Source organism: Eretmochelys imbricata, chromosome 8 (assembly GCF_965152235.1).
Source record: "Eretmochelys imbricata isolate rEreImb1 chromosome 8, rEreImb1.hap1, whole genome shotgun sequence".
NCBI classification, from domain to species: domain Eukaryota; kingdom Metazoa; phylum Chordata; order Testudines; family Cheloniidae; genus Eretmochelys; species Eretmochelys imbricata.
Genome location: NC_135579.1, coordinates 91,318,371 through 91,338,961, shown reverse-complemented (window position 1 = coordinate 91,338,961; position 20,591 = coordinate 91,318,371). Strand labels below are relative to the sequence as shown.

At 43.6% G+C, this 20,591-nt stretch overlaps 1 protein-coding gene across 2 annotated transcripts in view; it reads right to left on the bottom strand.

The window, feature by feature from the left end:
• Window positions 1-19,654, bottom strand: part of DOCK7 (dedicator of cytokinesis 7) — a 141,354-nt gene extending 121,700 nt beyond the window's left edge. For both annotated transcript variants that reach the window (XM_077824622.1, XM_077824623.1), the window contains exons 1-2: window positions 19,589-19,654; window positions 11,201-11,306 (exon numbers count right to left, since the gene is read on the bottom strand). In XM_077824622.1, the coding sequence (XP_077680748.1) occupies window positions 11,201-11,306; window positions 19,589-19,626 (144 nt within the window). In that variant the 5' untranslated portion in view covers window positions 19,627-19,654. The remainder of the gene's footprint in view (window positions 1-11,200; window positions 11,307-19,588) is intronic.
• Window positions 19,655-20,591: the final 937 nt, after the last annotated feature.

Genomic DNA, 20,591 nt, shown 5'->3' with positions numbered 1-20,591 from the left:
TAATAAGTAATTTTTTACATTTCATTTTACAGATGTGAGGAGGCGGCAGACCTCAATAACCGTTTTTGCATCACTATTAATAAAATTATTACAGATTATTTTTATAAAGTTAGGTTATTACAAATTTACCGTTACCATCACTGAATTTTAAGAGATACTTACACTTCTTGTCATAAACACAATGCTTGGAGAATTCATTAAGCAACCAAAAAATAAGCTTGTGAGCTATTGTAATGAAATGTTCAGGCTATTTAAGAAAATTCCTAGAAAATCTCCGCTTTCTGTCAACAAGTGACAGGGAGCAAGTATCGAACAGGATGACAGCTCCTTAGTCTTAAATCCATATTTATTATCTCTAAGTGTGTTTACAAAGATTCTGGGATGCAGCTTTAAAACTTCTACTTTGTTTTAACATTCTATATACTATTTTCTTTTATACTATGTTTTGAAAGATGTAGATAAGTGTTAGTTATTGTGATTTGTGCTTTACCTAGAATATCTAGTAGGCATCTTTAATTGCAAACTGTAAATGTACTACTAATGGTAGGTCATAAAGCTTGACCAAATGGTTCCTAAAGGCAATTAACCAACACTTGTGTCTTCACAAAGAACAGGATCCCGCCCCCATCTCCAACTTACCCAAACATCAGTGTGGTATAGACATGATCTTTATCTCAAAAAAATAAAAAATTCTTGATGTTTATGTTTTAGAAAGTGATCTGGTTGTGTAAAAGAATGTAAGTCTATTCCTTATTCAGAATATTCCAAAGAGGAGTGATGTTTAGGATATGTTATCAGAGCAATAAACTAATAAACTGGGCCTCTTTACCCCTCCTCTTTGCAAAGAGAAAAACCTTTGGTTTTTAAACTCACACAAATAGAAATATCCTTGATTAACCTGATTTATTTCTAAAGTCTTCATTCTTTAAACACTGGGACCATTTATGGTTAGGAAATGTTTTACAGATATTTAAAGACGAAAACCTTTGTTGTTCTGCAAATACTTAAGAAATAGTCTTTTGAGATGCATATTTGCAAATACTTTTATCTAAATGCAAGCCTTCATATAGTAACTGCCTGATACCATTGTTAAGTAAATAGTAAGATATTTTTGGCGCAAATCTAGCAAGGTCATTTGATGCTATAACTGGTTACTAATGTAAACAGCCATTTGAGTATAGAAATATTTATATTAATTGTGGAATTAGTTATCTGGCAATGCTTAAGCCACCCCTCACCAAACTCAGCAAGACAAGAGTCACCTCTCCAAGGATTCGTAAGATGAAAGAAAATACCTTCTTTCTTGACCATTTAATATTAAAGACTCCCTTTAAAATCATTTAATTTAAAAAGACTATTTTAAGAGCAGAAAGACTTTGATATAGAAAATAGGAGTGTTTTGACTTATTTGAAACAGAATTTTAACTACTACTATACCATGAACCAACTAAAGGGATAGCTCAAAAAATGAACTTTAAACTTTTTGTTTTTTTAAACTACAGCAGAACCCCATTTATCGGAGCCTCCATTATCCAGCTCTCCGTATTAACTGAACGGGTGCTGACAGCCCTGCAGCCAGGGGCTGAAGCTCTTTGCCCATTCTCCAGATTATCCAAATTTTTGATTATCCGATCCGGCCCAATTAGATCAGATAAACAGGGTTCCACTGTATCTTTAAAATGTTATGAGAATTCCCTGCCACAAAGACAAGAGCAGTATAACCCCACAACTGAAGAATTACAACCCTGCTGCATACGCATTAGCAGGCTGCATATTCATGAGCTGAAGATGCTACCAAAACCACCCCATGAAGGTGTTGAGCCAATGAAAGGTGAGAGTGACTAATATCTGAATCCAGACAAGCCCCTGAAAAGGTATCTTCCATCTTCAGTGAGACTGTGGAAAGAGAACAGTATAAATTCCTCTGACTTAAGACACTCCAAAACACTTACACTTTCCCACACTTACTCTTGTTACACTCTTCCAGATATGCTTTCTTACGGTTTCAGTGCTCATCTCTAACGAAAACAGCAGCAGTGACAAGACAACTATCAAGAAGGAACGACCTTCCAGCCCAGCACTCCTTCTGTAACATGATGACATCACCCGGACTACAGGATTATTGGTAAAATGGAGCATACAAAAGCCCTCCCAAGGGACTAGATTTAACTTGTTCTCGTTATAAAGTTAATGGGACATTGGAATGCTCTAGTAATTTCAGGTACTAACAGTTTAGTCTGATTAAACATCAGATAGTTTAAACTCTGTATTCCTGGAGAGGAGACGTTGTTAATGTTAGTAAACAAAGCAAAATGTGGGATTTAATTTGATTTTAAGATTCTTCATATTAATTACTATGCCTGCCTTGAATGGCTTCTTTTAAACGAGTTAAAAAACTCATTTCATGGGACTTCATTATAATCATTTACCTCTGCCCATTTATGAACTAAGTGTTCCATGATAAACTAAACCTCATTGACCAACCCTTAAATGAAATTCCTTTGCCCATCTACACGCTGCTTTGGTTCTCTCTGATATACTAAAATAGGACTCATTACTGATTTGGGGAATAATAAACTTTGGTTTACATTTACCAAAGGAAGAGTGTCACTACCAGAGAGGACCCCCTCAAAGTATTATCTCTGTTGAAAGCTCTCCACAGAGAAACAGAGGAGATGGTCACTGAAGTAACCCAGTGGTGGTTGGTGAACCTTGGGGTAAGTGCGACATACCAGGAAAATAAAAAAAAAAGCCTTGTTGCCTGGGTAATATATTTTGGCCCTGGAGTCACTCCAGTTGCACTGGGGCATGTGAAAGCTGGTCCCTGCAGTCTAGGTGTGCACTGGAGGAGTGTAAATTGTAGATTGCGCTAAAGTATTGCGCTCTACCTGCCCCATGTAGACCCAGCTGATGTGCTCTAAAAGGTATCTAGAACATGTGAAAGTAGTCCTGTTTGAAACGGAACTATGTCAACGAAAAGTATGTATCTTTTAGAGCCCATCAGCAGGATCTATATGGGGTGGTCAGAGCGCAAGACTTTAGAGTGCTCGACAGTCACTGCAGTCTGTGGCTTGGGCAGAGAATCCAGCACCCCGAACCCCACTGAAAAATGGCAGCAGCTCTGCCTCCTGATTGACCTTGACTGCAGTCTATGCATATGCCACAGGAGCAATGGAGAAGAATACCCGGCTACTAGATATATACAGCGAACACAGAAAATCTATAGCAGGCTGCTACAGATTTGCTGTATTCAAAATCGATATGTAGTCTCTCTCACAGACTCTTTCCCTCACACACAAGTGTTGGGTTTGTGTGCTTTGGTGAGCCCCAACACCCTCCATACATGACCTGCCACTGAGGTAACCACTGTTTATTGTCTGTGTTCTATTTAGCTTTATTTTAAATAATTTTAGTTTTAATAAAATAGCCATAGTTAATAATTGTGATTGTTTTGCTTGTCTTTAATCCTGGTGTCCCCTAAGGCCAGGCAAAGAACCTCATGTGACTAAAACAGTAAGAGTCACATCCCTGAATCCGAAGACTTGGTTCCTACCATTTCTTGCTTCTCTAGAGCATATATTTTTAGTGTTTTGGGGCATAAAGTTACGTGGCACTCGATACCTTAGAACACCTTTTCTACCCCACGGGGCAGGCCGACGGAAAGAGGAGGGTATTATAATTTTTTCCCTAGCAGTATTTTCCATTCCTTGGCAAACATTATCTTTTCCTCTTCTTCTGAATAAAGCTAAAATTAACATCGGTTCTTTTGTATAACTACGATATCATCTTATATGATAATTACATCTTAGCTTCCATAGATGCTGATCTCAACACCGATTACATCCATGGAAAGGCTCCAACTGGCATTGGCTCAGAGATCTGAAAGTACTTTTCAAAGGGAGGAAGTATCATTAGCCTCATTTTACATGGGGAAACTGAAGCACAGAGAAGAGAAGTGTTAAGGTCAATGTCACAGTGGGAATAGAACCCAGGCCTCCCTAGTCCATTGTCTTACCCCTTGGACCACGCTGCTTGCTAACATTAAACCCAATGATGCAATAAAATGTCTTTGCACACCAACATAACAGGCAATGTCAGTGCAGTTTCACTTGTGGAACAGTGTTTTGCTTGTGCAAAACCAGCTGAATGGCAAAATATTTTCCAGATCCTACAAAATGTTACTTTTAAAATGAAAAATACATATTTACAGTCCAGACTATTTTCTTCCTACCCTAATCAAATTATAACCATTTTAAGGTATTTTAGATAAAATTTTGGTCCCAAAAACATTTTTACCATGAAATGTTTGCCTTTCCAAGTTTTGACACAACCTTACTATTCTGCAATTTCCTGCTATAGCTTTACAATGCACAAAGAGATGCACATTTAAACATACACATAAACTGAATGTTTAAAGTATTCACAAATCAGTGCATGCATAACTATCTATTCTCATTTTAACAATGTAAATATCGTTAAATAGCAAAAGCTTTCAAAACTGCTGCTAAAAAAAGAGCAAGGGAGAGAGAGACAGACAACTAGGCTAGATGTTAGGAGATGAAGAGAAATCTTTATATTTACTGATTATTTTCCAGCTTTGAGGGCATGGTTTGTTCTCTGTAAACGGACAATAGCAAAAATGTCAGTCAAAGAAATATAACAACAATGGATACTTGACCCTCAACCTCAGTCAACAGGTCTGCTCTTACTAACCCAAACAAGAATAACTACAAGCCCTTAAACACCAAACCAAAAGTCTGCACAACAAGATCCAGAGAAAGAGAAAGTCCCTGTGTTGCCCAGACAATAACCAGAATTAACCCAAGACTTCTACCTAACATTCCAAACACACCCAGGTAAAACCACACCTGACATGCTAATTAATGTGTCAGCCAGGTCCCTAACTTGCCTTTAAATTCAGTGTAAAACAGCACAAACGATGAGTGCATTAAAGGCTCAGCAGTGAAAGAGTTAACAAGCATCACAGCATAATGAGTTGCTGAAAAGAAAAAGCAAACATTTAATGATGGGAAAGAAAGTGGTCACAAACAGATAAGAGTAGTCCAGACTAAACTCTTGAATTTAGCAGAAAAACAAGGCAAAGGCCTTCAGTTCTCATTGGGCCCAATCCTGCAAACTCCTCCTGAGCAAATTTCTTCAGAGGGGCTGAACACCACGAAATCAATGGGAGTTGAGGGAGACATTCAACATCTTGCAGGATTGGTTCCCAACAAAACTCCCTCAGTAAAATGGTTGGAAGAGACAACAATCCACTTACCTGTGCAAAGGGCTGCTAATTCACCTCCTAATGATAGGGTCCAAATGCACCCAGAAGTCTATTGGGCATTACTAATATTACACAAACTCCATCATGATGGAGGGGCTGCTGGGCCAAATTTCACTGAGTGACATTGCATACAGGGTCACACCACCACCCAGGCCTGGTCTGGCCAACCCTCGGGCCGCTGGTCCTAACCTGAATGGCATTGCGACACCATGTGCTAGGTTGCAATGCAACTCGTTTGGGGGCTCTTTCAAACAGGAGGCCCAGAGCAAATTCCTCCTCTTGTCCCCCGCCATCCCAGGCAGCACCGAATCAAACACTCTGAGACCTTAACTTTTATTTCTTACAGATAAATTGATAGTTGGGGTGTGTAACTGGGTTTTCAAATCTAAGGCCCTGAGCTTGCAAAGACTTATTGCTGTGACTAGTCCCATTGCAGCCAATAACAATATTCAGTGGGTAAAGTTAAGCACATGTGGAAGTGTCTGCATGACTGGGACCTAAATTTGTGAATTCCCCAAAGCACAACTAGAAAGAGCTGCATTTAAACTGGGAAGGGAGGAAGGCAGTAACTCATAGGCTCCTGTATTGTCACCTTAATATACTTAGTGTACTTCTCCCTCGCTTCTACGAGTAGCAAAGATAGAAACAATCATTGAATTATTTTTTCTGTTGCTCATGCAGCATAAGGATCTCGCCAAACTACAAGGAAGAGACTAGTTACATTTCAGCTGACCGTTTACTGCACTAAAAAAAAGGAGTACTTGTGGCACCTTAGAGACTAACCAATTTATTTGAGCATGAGCTTTCGTGAGCTACAGCTCACTTCATCGGATGCATACCGTGGATACTGCAGCAGACTTTATATACACACACAGAGATCATGAAACAATACCTCCTCCCACCCCACTGTCCTGCTGGTAATAGCTTATCTAAAGTGATCATCAAGTTGGGCCATTTCCAGCACAAATCCAGGTTTTCTCACCCTCCACCCCAGGTTTTCTCACCCTCCACACACAAACTCACTTTCCTGCTGGTAATAGCCCATCCAAAGTGACAACTCTCTACACAATGTGCATGATAATCAAGGTGGGCCATTTCCAGCACAAATCCAGGTTCTCTCACCCCCTCACCCCCCTCCAAAAACCACACACACAAACTCACTATCCTGCTGGAAATGGCCCAACCTGATGATCACTTTAGATAAGCTATTACCAGCAGGACAGTGGGGTGGGAGGAGGTATTGTTTCATGATCTCTGTGTGTATATAAAGTCTGCTGCAGTATCCACGGTATGCATCCAATGAAGTGAGCTGTAGCTCACGAAAGCTCATGCTCAAATAAATTGGTTAGTCTCTAAGGTGCCACATGTACTCCTTTTTTTTTTGCGAATACAGACTAACACGGCTGTTACTCTGAAACCTGTTTACTGCACTGCATCCCATACTCAACCACCATCTAAGAGACTGCAAATGTGATTCAGTCAATGAGAAACTAAGGGAGAGACCTTGCAAGGTGCCAAGTGACTTCCATGTTACCAGGTTTCAGAGTAGCAGCTATGTTAGTCTGTATTCGCAAAAAGAAAAGGAGTACTTGTGGCACCTTAGAGACTAACCAATTTATTTGAGCATAAGCTTTCGTGAGCTACAGCATCCGATGAAGTGAGCTGTAGCTCACGAAAGCTTATGCTCAAATAAATTGGTTAGTCTCTAAGGTGCCACAAGTACTCCTCTTTTTTCCATGTTACCAACTCCTTCACGAAGGCATATTGTTTTATAGAAAATGCCTACACGTGTCATAAGACTAACAGGATAATTACCCGCAGCCATTGCTAATGAGGAAATTGCCAAGACCGGTCAGTGGCGTGACCTCATTCGGATCGTAGCCATCTACAAATACAACTGAGCAGGATGTCTTTAATATTATAGGCTGTGTCTATGCTAGCATTAAAAAATCCTGCAGACTCAACAGTGGGAACACTAGTGTAGACCTGCTGCCAATGTTTGAGTCTCCACGTTGAGGCAGCATTGTCTACTGGACAGGAAACAGGGCTCGGAGTCTAGAGACCTGGGGTGTATTCCTGGTACAGACAGTGAGCTGCATGACCTCTGTTTCCCCTCCCACCTTTTATCTCTTTTGAATGTAAGCTCTTTGGGGCACGGATGATCTCTCACTAGGATTTGTGCAGCACCTGGCACAATGGAGTCCCAATCTCAGTTGGGGTCTCTAGGCACTAACTCTAATATTATAAGTGATTAATATGTGGTGGTTGGACATGCCTTGTCTCTACTAGAGCTACCATTGGAGACATGCATCAGAGGAAAATATTAAGAAAAAAAAATAGGGTAGATAAAGCCAGTGGGGGCCTTCACCAGTCCTCTTCATTAATCCTGCCGTACACCACAGCGGGCTACGGCAAATGTTTAAAGACACTTCTCCAATATGAAAAGGTAGAAGAATTCATTAACCTTTTCATACCTAGATGAAACAAGATTCAATAAATGAACTCATGCTTATTTAATTTTCCACCAGACTTTTTCACAACCTCTCTGGTGATTGGGCAACAATATATTAAACAATAAGTCAGATAATTCACTCAAGCAATTACACTATCAAATGTATCCAAAACAGCAACTTAGGCCCTTGTCTTGCAAGCTCTTGTATGTGTGTGTGTGTGTGTGTGTAGACCCCAATGCCTGCAGAGACCGGCTATGCAGGATCAGGGCCTTATATTTTATTCTCCAGAACACACAAACCTTTCCCAGAACAAAGACTATTTATGCATAACAAAGACAACTTCTAAGGGTGTGGTTATCATAAAGCACTCCCTCTAAGGGAATTTACTGCCCAATGCCATGCCCAGTTCTTTCTAGCATCCCAGAGGTATAACACTCAGCTGAATTCTGCCCCGGACTCATGCATGACTCCCACTGACTTCAATGAGAGCCTGTCATGCATGCCCAAAGAGCAGAATTTGGCCCTAAATTCTTTACAACCAAGTCCCTGTCGTATTAGCTACACATTCAAAAAGAAAGATTCTTTACTTGCCCAGCCACATCCTGTCACCATGCCCACTATCACTTTGAGATAATCTTACTTCTGAGTAGCATCTAGGCTCAGTGTAGAATTTAACATGACAAGCACATCAACCATTGTGAAGTCTGATATGAAATGCTGAGCTTTCAAGCAGTGTGCCATTTTCTGAGATTCTTGAGAGCCTGTTTTACATTTCCACTGACTCCCCATATACACACACAGACACAGGATGCCGCAGAAGTACAAGTACAAAATAATTCACTAGGATTGATAGGAGGGAGCAGCGGGGGATGACTTAGAGCAACACACTAGTAAGGCAACATACCCCTAAGGACCTGATCCTGCTCTGAAAACAGCATGGGTAAATCCCTGTACTAGCAGAGTCCCCACAGTGTCCACTCATACAGTTCTCAGCATAGCACTGGAACACTGAATGCTTGTTTTGATGCCTGCATGATGGAAAAATCTTACAGAAGAAAGAAACTCAGAGGATACAATGCAGCTAGAAGAAAGATGACAGAAGAAGAAATGATACTCAGATTTACCAAGGTATCGTCAGCTGAGCAGCATCTGGGATAGGTGCAGGAAGAGATCTTACTTATAGACCTACTTCTGGATTACAAGATGGATCCTATGGGACTGGCTGGGTCATGACTGCTCTAACCTGCTCCATCTGCTGCCATAGCCCCCATGCGGCTTGCAGCAGTCCAGGACTGCCCCGGCTAAGGGACTCCTGCCATCAACCCTCTCCTTCTTTCTGCCTCCAGCCTGGAACACCTCCAGGGCTTCTGTGGCAATAGCACAGAGCTAGCCCTATAGTCCCTTTGTGCCTGCATAGCCAACATCACTGACAAAAAGGGCCCATAAGGCAACTATGGATGTGGCCCTCGACATTTGTCGGTGATCGTGGTGCTGCAGCGGCTCCACGTGAAGCAGAGGAAGATATCACAATCACTGCAGGTACCAGGAATGATAAATGTGGAGCTTTGAATAAAACTTCAAAAGTATTCCCAGTATGAAGCTAACTCACTTCTTTAAGCTGGAGGTTATCCCTGCCTTCTGCGATGCAAGCATGGCCTTTTAATGTTAGGTTGACTCTAAGGAAGTATGTGTGCGCTGGATGAGAAAGCTGGAAAGGTTTTAAATGCATCACAGGGGATGCAGACTAAAGTAGGAGGTGCTATATCAGAAGCTGATCCGCAGTAGGCCCTTACTGCAAAATAGGATGACCACATCGTATCCCAAAAGCATGTGTGCCAGGGTTCCATGCTCCAGGGAGGATTTCCAGAACTGATACTACACAGAAGAGAACACTTCACTGCATAGCTGGTACGAAAGATGAAAGGTTACAGGTATCTAGAACTTGGAATGCAACAGTTAAGCAGACCCATTTTATGAGGACAGGGTGATGCAATGAATTACTTTTAACATAGATTGGTCTAACACAGAGCAATGATGTAGGCATCATGAATGTTTCCCAGAATGCAGTTCCACCTTGAGCAAGTACATGGGAATTTTCACCCCCTCTGTATCTGATGACTTGGATTTATGTCCAGAGAGCTGGTTCAATTCTGAAATCTGAGCAGAAGATGGTGAGTATAATTTGCCTCAATGTGGGCAATGCTGACAATTTTGTTTCCAATATTCAACTGCTCTTAAAAAAAAAAAACCAACCTCAGCTCATCTGAATAATTTCACACATTTAAATAAATGCACACTCCTCGGTGATAACCATCTCCAAACTCTCACCTTCCCTTCTAAAGCATTTTATCAGGGAAACTTATTCCATTTGCTGCCATTCCATCCCCAAAGACCAAGACAAGACTCCAACTTTCTAAGGCCATGTGTACACTACCCACTGGATCGGCGGGTAGTGATCGATTTATTGGGGATCGATTTATTGCATCTAGTGTAGACACGATAAATCGATCCCTGATCGCTCTGCCGTCGACTCCGGAACTCCACCACGGAGAGGCGGAAGCGGAGTCGACAGGGGAGCGGCAGCGGTCGCTCCCGCGCCGCAAGAACACGAAGTAAGTGATTCTAAGTCAATCTAAGATACACAACTTCAGCTACTAGAATAGCGTAGCTGAAGTCGACGTATCTTAGATCGATTTCCCCCCCAAGTGAAGACCAGACCTAAGGCCCTGACCCTGCATTAAGCTGAGTGGGCAGAACCCTGCATGCATGCAGCACTGATTGCAGGACTGAGACCTTAAAGGGATAAACAACGGCTACAGTCCTACAAAGGGAGCCACATGAACATATCTTTGGAGTATCCGCCCATGCAGACTGTTTGCAGGATTCAGACCATTGATCTAAAGAAAGGCCAGCCTAATTGCCTCTGCCATCCCTTTCCTGCTCCTATGCACCAGTGGTGGAGTGCAGCTGGCACAGAAGCTGGCTATGCTGCTTTGTGCCTGCTGAGAGCTCCCCTAAAGGAATTCTCAGCTAGCCAGTTAGGATCAGATTCTCTCTTTTGCACTGCCTGAGTTGTGCAAAATGGACGGAATTTGGTAAGAGAATCTGGCCCCATGTCTCAGAAGAAGGCCTCTGGTCTAGATTCACATGGGAAAATTCAGCTGAGTACTGCAGGACCTAATAGGTGGCATTCACAATTCTGAGTGAGGCACCGAGGTTCCCCATGCATTGTATGGGGAGAATTAGGTGCCTAAAAAAGGATTCACAGAAGCCAGCAAGCTGAGGAAGGGCTGCCTAAGCTAGCCAGTAGTAAATTATTTGCCTAAATGTTTTTATTATCCGTTAATTCATTAAATTGTTATCACTTATAGAACAGTGTTTTTTTTTCCTGACTTGCAATCAAAACAACTTGCATCTTCTTCTTTACTGTGGCACTGTATAAAGGAAGAGCGTTACTTACAGTTGTATGATGGGAGACACTGCCTCCAATACTAAGGTTTTTGAGAAGTTGAGGAGACCCGCCATATTGCCCCGAGATCTGCTTCCTGACTTCTGCTGCCACAGTTCTGAAACAAGAGAGGAACAATTTAACTTTTGTAAACCAGGGCAAAATGTCAGGTAGGTGCTTCCGCTGTAGGAATATTGTTGACCCGTGAGGACAGAATGTGTGTATGAGACTTCCCAGTACTTATAGAATCTACTGCAGGGCAAAAAAATTCAGATTCTTAAGCCAAATACAAACATTTTCCTCTTGTGTGGTGCATTTCCAAGCCACAACAAAATGAGACGTGGCATCCAACTGGCTGAACCCGTCCCTAGCAAGCTCCTTCCACTTTTCCTGTGTGGAAAGACCTTCTGCAGCACTCTCGGTGCCCCCCCAGCAGTTCAGACCTCAGTCACAAACCAGCTCTTGTATGTGCTCGCTCACTCATTCCTGAACCGTGTGTGTGTGCCATGACTTCTCTTTCACCTCAATGATTACAGATTGGCAGAGACTTCTTTGCTGAAGTCCAACCCCCACCGCCCCCGGAATAACTGTGCAGCCTAGAAAGTGGGTTGGGATAGCTGAGGAGGCGACACCTGGAAAATGCACTGACTAAGCCCTGGACGGCATTTAAAGCCATTTCTCCCAAGCTCGTCGAAATCTTAGGGGAGGGCAGCAAAAGTGCCGCTGTGATGGCTCTGTAGCTAGAGACTGAAACAGGCCCACATCCTCTGTGGCTCAGGCACAGAAAAAGACATGTAACATACACTGACCCGCTGGGTTGTACTGCCGCATGCTCTCTGCTACAGGTGAATCCCACCATTGCTTTCCTCTTGGGCACAGGGGAATGCAAATTATGCCCCTCTGTGCCTGCAGGGTGAATCAAATACTATGTGTCCCCTTTGCTTTTTTTATGTTCCTAGACGAGCATCCCCCCCCAACCTCCCCATCACAGGATAGCATTAAAACATAAGACAGCTTTATTTACAAACAGTAGCAAAGGGACAGAGACAACATAAGGAAAAACGTGGGTAAAAAAAGGAACATCCCTAAAAACAACACTGGGCCAAATCCTGGGCCTTAGGTTGTCCACAGTGCTCAGCCCTGCAACCCACTGGAAACTTTCCCATAGCCTTGGAAGGGGATGGAAATGGAACACTCCCACCAGAAACTGAGCTGGTCAAAGCGTTTCAAATTTTGAAAACTTGACCAAAAAAAAAATAAAATAAAAAAATAAAAATTGTTGAAAAATAAAGTTTTGCCAAAAGAATGTCATCCAGCTCTTTGCAATACCCTTTCTCAGGAGCCCACCTCATTAGCCGAAGGCAATGCCCAGCTTGCCCAGCCTCAAGATAACCCCCAAAAATCTTCCAACATTTTTTCAAACACAGCTGGCTCTGTGGTGTAAATCAGCAGAGTCATGGCTAATTGAACGAGCTCTGACTTAACTCTTAGGTAAGCTACCATAGGGTGTGATTGGCGGGTTCCACCTGCTGGAAAGAAGGTTAAAACCTTTCTGAGCAAGGACTTGAAAACAGGGTCTGCTCTCATTGTTGGGATTGCCAAGGAAGTTAGCAATGGCAGAGTGCAATGGGGCTGGCAGCAGGGGGAAGCCATTGATGTCAAGGAGGGAGGAAAAATTTATAAAAAAGGAAGAGGCTAGAACAACCAGGCCTAGTGTGGAGAGCAGATGTTTCCTCGGTCCAGAGAATGGGGGTAAGATTAGCTAAAGGAAGCACTATTTTACCTTAAAAATAACTTGGACTATAGAAAACTGTTTTTATGCACTCTGGCTGCAAGAAGTCATTTGCTTCATATTTGACTTTACCACAGGAAGCTTTGTTTTCACTTCCAGAAGCTGAAAGTTGAATGTAGACCAGCCAGCTCCTGCTGGGGACTGACAGGCAGCCTATTCTCGTCCATAAGGATCTATCATCCTTGTGTTGGTTTTTCCCCTATCTACTTGGCTGTTAATAGTCATAGAAAAGTTTGGAATGTACTAAAATTAGTCTTAGACATGGAAAATATTGTGCATCTATAGCTGATGAGAGACTTAAAAGCATGCCTTATGTTGCAGATGAGCCTGGCTTTAAACCTGATCCCTTACTTGTTGCATGTTTTGAGTAACTCCTCAGGCAACACAGAACAGAGCTCTTCATTGCATGGCTGGTATGGAGGCTACAGTTATCTAGGACTTGGAATGCAACAGGGGGAGGGGAAAAAATCTGACCGCAGATTTACAGATCTAAATATTGTTTCTAGATGGAAAGTTTAGCCAGAGGAGCAAATTTATCTTCAACTGTGAAGCCACAGCTGATGTCTAGATATGTTACTAAATGTTGCACCTTTGGCTGTGTGGTGGCTTCTTTAAACTTGACTCCATCATGTAACAAGCAACCCATTCTATTCTGATGTAGTTCTTGGTTCTTGTTCTTCTTTGTAGGTTCAGCTCTTGCATGATAATGACCTGGGTGTTTGGGAATTCTTGCAGTGGTAGGAGGGCAAAAATGGAGATTTGTCCCAGTTTCAAGCAAGGGCCAGCTACACTACAATTGCGGTGTTGCCTGGGTACACGCGTTTGCATGGGTGCAGCTATGGCGGTTGAAATAATCAGTACTGACAAGGCCTTAGCTCGGTAAGTCAGTGCAGTACAAGCCTGCATGGAGGGTAGGAGAAGGGATGAAACATCATAAAACAAAAGGGGACATTGCTATAACCATGAGATGGTGCTTCTTTGAAGGATTCTCTACTACTATCATCCTAATCTTCCAACTATTCAAACGAAGACCTAGTTAAGTACTTCTGCCCAAGAAACTAGAATTCTCGTCTCACAACAGAGAATAGTGACAAGACTAATAGAAAAAAACTGAACATAAGTCTAGAAGCCAGAAATTGTGAAGTGTTTGGGATGATTTATAAATTCAATGGAGTCATGATATCTGAGCCCCCAGCAGGAGTACAAAACAGTAAAGGAATGTGCTATATCAGATAGGCTAAAAAGGCTGCAATGCTCCAAAGCTAATCAGAAAAAGCTTTCCTGACACAAGCCTCTGATTCAAAGACTCTTGTGCTGGTATAGAATAAAATGAACAACAATGGTAAAGCTTTTAATTGGAATGACAAATCAAGAATTAGTTCTACCGTAATCATCTGACGCTAACATCATACTTAGTTTATCTGGAATTCTTAGACAAATATTCCACAACTTTGTCACAGGACACTGTCACATGACTGACTATGCTTAAAGTACACTTTTTCCTAGTAACACTCTTTCTGATCTTATTCTTCACTGGATAATTACTGTGAACATATGTAATGTCACAAAAATACAGAATATGCCAAAGGAGGGGGGCAAATCCCCTAGGAGCCCGTTTTTAAAGAAAAACAAAACTAGTCTTTTTTTTGAAAGTACTATCGCTAACTAGACAATGAGCTGCAAGCAAAACCAAACTTGATTGCACTTTATATATGATGATATCCAGGACATATGTTAACAATGAGTTTCTAATCATGTGTCTATTTGCTGGTGTTATTCACTTCTAAACTAGAATCAAGCTGCTAAATATTATAAAGCCCATACATCACCCTTCACTTCTCCCTAAAACATGCTCAATTTTTACTCACATTTTAATATGAGATCTTATTTTGTCATGTAGTTTGAGGAAGTATCTTTCCCACAGTTCTCCATATTTTGAAGTGTGGAATAAAAAAAAGTCTGTTTCTCTCTCCCATCAAGATTGTTACTCTTTCTGGCTTTCCAGTTCTTTTGTTGTCTTGTTTATGATCCTTAATCATGTATTTGGTGATGCTCTGCCTACAGTATTTCACTGTAGAAAGACAGTCTTACAGTAAAGTGTGCTTGCAGATCTAACAATCAAGCTGCTTCTCTTTCAGCAGTTCAGAGAATTCTGTTCAATGTTTCTGTTTTTAAAAGGATTTTGAGCATTGTTCATTTCTCAGTTGGATTATTTGTAGCCTGGCTTTGAACATCAGTGTATAATGTTATTCCACTCCCAGATCTGAAGTTTGTGTATTGGTCTTCTAAGCTTTCTCTACACTGGGGATAATTTCTGGAAGATTTTTCTGGAGGGAATATAACTGTTTCTAAATTTGATAAGAATCTGAGGAAAACTTCCACGGTGCAGATGGGTTCCAACTGTTCTGGAATAAGAGTGTGTCTTGATTAAGATGATACCAGAACTAGGTATCTTGTGGGGTTTTTATATTGGTTAGCAGAGGAATGACCCTGTTCTAATACTACCAATATAGTAAAACCAATAGATTTCTACAAAGGCAAACAACTGTCTCACCCTTCATCCCTGAGCTGCAGTGGGGAGAGGTGTAGCCCAAGTTACATTTTGTAAGGGGTTCCCCCAATGAACTTATCAAGATCCTCCACCAAAGAGGGAAATTACTTCTAATATGAACTCTCTTACACCAGGAGGAAGCAACAACAGAAAGGTTAGTCTTTTGTTTTGAGGTCCATCTTTAGTGATAAACTGTTCTCCTTGCCCTTATTCCATTGACCAGTCAGTCATTTTTCTGAACTCTCTCTAGAATGGTGTACACTCAAACACGTTTGAAAGCCAAAGGTTAAACAGGTGCAAAAGTCCCAGCACTTATTGTCTCTCTTTAGGGACTGAGGGTCTGAGGTTGGGGAGAGGGAGTGCTGACGCTTTCACTAAAGACACCTTACACCTTAGCCTCTTCTAGTTTGCTGCATTTGTGATAACAGTTATAAAGCTATTTAACGTGAAGACGACATTGCCATCATTTGGTGGCTGGTCCTGTGCCCACTGAAGCCAATGAGGGCTTTGATATTGGTTTCAATAGGTGCAGGATCAGACCATCTCAGCATGTGAATTATTTGGGCTAAGAACAACCCTCAATCTCTACTGGACCTAAGCAGACTAAAGACTGAGGGCCAGAGACTCACAACTTCATCAGATACATGGAGTGGAAAATACAGAGGCAGGTATAAATACACAGCACATGAAAAGATGGGAGTTGCCTAAGGCAATATATAATGTTGTTATACCTGCCCCTGTATTTTCCACTCCATGCATCTGATGAAGTGAATTTTAGCCCACAAAAGCTTATGCCCAAATAAATGTGTTAGTCTGTAAGGTACCACAAGGACTCCTCATTGTTTTAGCATCCACAGTAGAGTTTATACTGATATAACTATATTTTTTTCTTTTTTTAAATCCCATGCCTAACTGACCTACATATACTGTTACAACTTCAAGGGCAGACCAGGCCTCAGGCATTAACTAACCCACCTCAGTCAGTCGGCTCAACACTGAGGCCTTTTTAGATAGGGTGAGGGAGGAATAGTACATACATAATAGTCATAGTGCAGACCAAGAATTTTGCATCTTTTTGAACACTTCCAGTAAGAGAATGTTGCACTGCAGTGGTGTCTGGCACCACTTCTGTTGCTCATAGTAAAATAACCTCATAGTGATGAACGTATACCACTGATGGGACTCCTATTCTGCATCCACTTGTGAGGTAGACCACATTGGTTAGGGGAAATAGTAGACAATGTATCAGTGCTATGATGACTAGGAAGCACAGAATTACCTGGATAGTATTTCAGAAAAAGTAATAACGAAAGTCTGTACACTTCCTCACTCAGAAAATTCTTCCCCAAAACTACTCTAAAATCCAACCCAGAATCCTGCACACACTCTGGCAGGTAGTCCTACAAATTGTATTCTGCTTTAATATTACCCAAAGTGTGTGATAGCTACATGAACACACTCACTACAGGCCAAACTTTGATCTGTGTGACTAGCTCTATGAGTATGGCAAACAGGATGTCAATGTGTGAAAAATGTATCACGGATATTCTACTTCAAACAATGGCATGAAGATTAAAACAAGAGAAGGCTTCCGACAGCCACAGGGAAAAGCTCTAGGAACCTACAAGTGCAAGCAGTTTGCCAGAGTTCAGATTCTAGGACTCCACAACAGCAATGTTTTGAGGAGCCATTTGTGTATTGGTATAAGTACAAAAAATAAGTTACCTGGCTTCAGAATTCCTAAATACTGCTCTACCAGAATAACTAGACATAGGGCTTATCCAGTCATATCCATTAACAGTAGTTTTGCTCTAAGAAACTGCCAGTGTAGTGTGCTATATTAACCTGTCCATGTGCAGGTAAAATTTGCATATAAATCACATACTCCATGTCAGAAGGTCCATAACTCTTCTCTGCAAGTGTCAGAAAGGAAACATCTGTACCTGCACAGTGTCATTTGATTGCTTTAAAACACAACAAATGGCTACAGCACTGCAAGGTATACAAAGATGGCATTATAGCAATTTCCCCCCCTTCCTATACTGTGAGGTTAACATCTGTAACAGTGATTTGGAAACTTAAAAGCTACTCAACTAGAGCCAGACAGAGATGTCACAAAGGGAGGGTGGCAAACTATTGTGTAGACTCTTCACCAGAGCTGCAGAACTCACAAATTCTTACTCCTGACTTTCCTAGAATTCCTGCCTCTCATGCAGCTGTACCCATGACTGCAAGTTAGAACCAGGAAAAGTGCCCTGATGGCAAAAGCAGCTCCCGCCACACCATGTGATGGGAAGAGGTCTGGTGAAATTCTTGGGTCATCGATTTTTCACATCAGTCTCTGACTAGCACATTCTAATAAATCTGAAGCCCCTCTTCTCTCCTGCCTATGCCCTAAGAAGGAAGGAGCACAGAGCTGCATTCTTTCCTGTAACCCCTACAATGGGAGGGATAGCACTCTTCCCCTCCCCCACCTTCTCCCATGAATCACTTCAGTAACTGCTTCTGCAGCTTTCTGATTCTGAAAACTGAAAGTGACATTCAGTTCATGGCTGCCCAGAGCCATCTGAATAGCAGCAGTGAAACTGACCAGTCTAGGTAATTTCACTCTGCTGCTTGGGAAAGGAAGGAGCAGCCACAGAGACCCTTAACCAATCTGCTCTCAGGCTCTCAAAAACAGCACTGCATCAGTTCACACTTGGAAGCATGTGTGTGTTTGTGGCTGGAAATGTAACTTTTAAAAAGGCTGTAGAAAGTTGCTAGTGGAATTCTTTTAAATTCTGCTCTGTACAAAAAACCATTCCATATTAAAATGTTATATACACCTTAGTGTTTGCACAGGTCTCTAGACGCACAAACCTAGCTGGCTTATCACAGCACGTATAAGGAAGGGAGCTGTATCCCGCATTTTACAGAAGGGGAGAAGGGACTGAGGCAGAGGTTAAGTGACTCTCCCAAGGTGTCCGTGCTGAGCTGGTGCTAAAACTCCATGGGATTCCAGACCCATGCACCTTCCACTAGACTAATCTGCGTGACATACATTTGGTCAGTAGAGGAAGAATTATATTCCAGCAGTAGTTCTAAATTCTTGATACAATGTCTGAGTAACATTTTATACTAGTACAGCCCTAGCATCGTACCCCTATATCTAGACAGCACACATGGAACAGCTCTAATTTTTCAGAAGACTTCAGAGCCACCTGGTACAAAAGCAGAGGTGAAATGGGAGGGTGCAGAAAGCTGTCAGCAAGACTTGCCCAATGTGTGTTTAACCCAAAAGAGTTTCAATGAATTGAGGTGACACCATGTACACATATATAAACACACAATAACAACTGCAGACGGAGCTTAGCCCAGGGATCTCCTTCCCCCACCCCCTTTTGTGGCGGAATGAGGAAACACAATCTCCACAGCAACCCCATTAATTGCCTTTGTTGTTTTGATTAAAGCAGACCCGTGGCTAATTTGAGCCTTCTCTTCCGAACGGATCTTCCCTCCTGCCGGGGGCGGATGTCAAAAGGCCAGGAGCAAAAAATTACAGAAGTGTTTTGCTTCTTCACGCTGGACATCTCGCGCTGCGCCCTGCACCCCACCCAGCCCGCCGCACTGACAGCGCCAGCCAGGGCGGCGCTGGGGAACCTGTCAGCCTGCACAATGGGACTGTGGCCGACCCTGGGTTTCTCCAGCATCCAACGCACGTAAACAAACCTCCCCAGACCCTCCCTGGGAGCACAATGCACCCGAGCCGCCCCGGCGGAGCGCGATGCATCCCAGCCGCTCACGCCCCCCACCCGCGATCGGGACCCAACGCACAGACACAACGCAACCCGCGGCGGCAACACAAAACCAACCGGCCCCAAGCGGGCCGGCGAGTAACCCGGGACCGGGGAGCCGAACCGCCAGGCGGGTGAGCGGGGGCATCTCCCGCCCCGACTAGGCCCCTTCTGCCGCTCCCGGCCCAGCCCGGCGCTCAGTGCCCGCCCAGCGCTGCTCCAGCGGGAGGCGGCCGCGGTGCACACGCCTCCCGGGAGCGCGGCGCTCCGCGGGGGCCCTTTACCTGCTGATCTTCTGGGCGAAGGCGCGGCGCTCGGCCATGGCTGCGGCGGCTGGGGCTGGAAGCCGAACGCTTCTCCCCTCGCCGCTGCTGAGCCGGGAGCAGCGAAGGAGCCGGGAAAGGGCGCCGTAATGCTGCGGAGAGACACGCAGCCGGAATTTGCCGGCCCAGCGCGCAACCACGATTCCACGCTGACAATCCCACCCCACCCCTTCCAGGCAAGGCAGGCGGGGGGAGGATGAGCCGCTCTTCGCCGATATGCGGTACGGCGGCGAGGGGGAGGCCAAGGGCTGTCTGAGGAGTTATTGTCCCATTGTAGGGCGGGGGTTAGGGCAGAGCGGCCCCAGGCCCCCGAATCTCCTCTTGGGGAGTGACTGGGAGTCGCCCTCCCCAGCGCCGGGAACAGGGACCTCGGGGGAACACAGTGTCACGCCCCTGGACCCCACTGAAGTACATGGAAGGGGGGAGCCGGGCCGCTTTGCAGGCGGACGCGGCCCGGGCAGAGATTCTGCTGGAAAAGGCAGGGAGCGTCCCTCGTTGGCAGATGAGCGTTTCCCGGCCTTTCCCAGCGAGGGCGGTTAAGCAGATTGTGTCGGAACCCACATCCCCGACCCAAAGGGCGTGGCAATCCAGCCCCTGACTTGGGCCCCACAATACATGGGCCGCGCTTTGTCCCACCGCGTCAGCCCGGAGTCAGCCTGTCCGCTCCTCGGGCAGGGGCCCTACTGCTGTACATGGCACAGGGTTAAGCGTGCCGTTTTCCCTCACCAAATAACACTGCTCTCTTACCGCTAGGCAGGCTAACACGCCTCACGCGGAGATCTCAAAGCGCTCTGCAACCCTTCTTGACATGTTTAGCCTCACCCCGAAGTAGGATTATCCTCATTTTACAGGTCGCTGCGAAGGGAGGCATAGAGAGGCCAAGTGTCTTACCCAAGGTCACACATACAGTCTAGAGCAGAGAATTGAACCCAGGTTGCCTAAGTCTTACATTTCTGCCCAAACC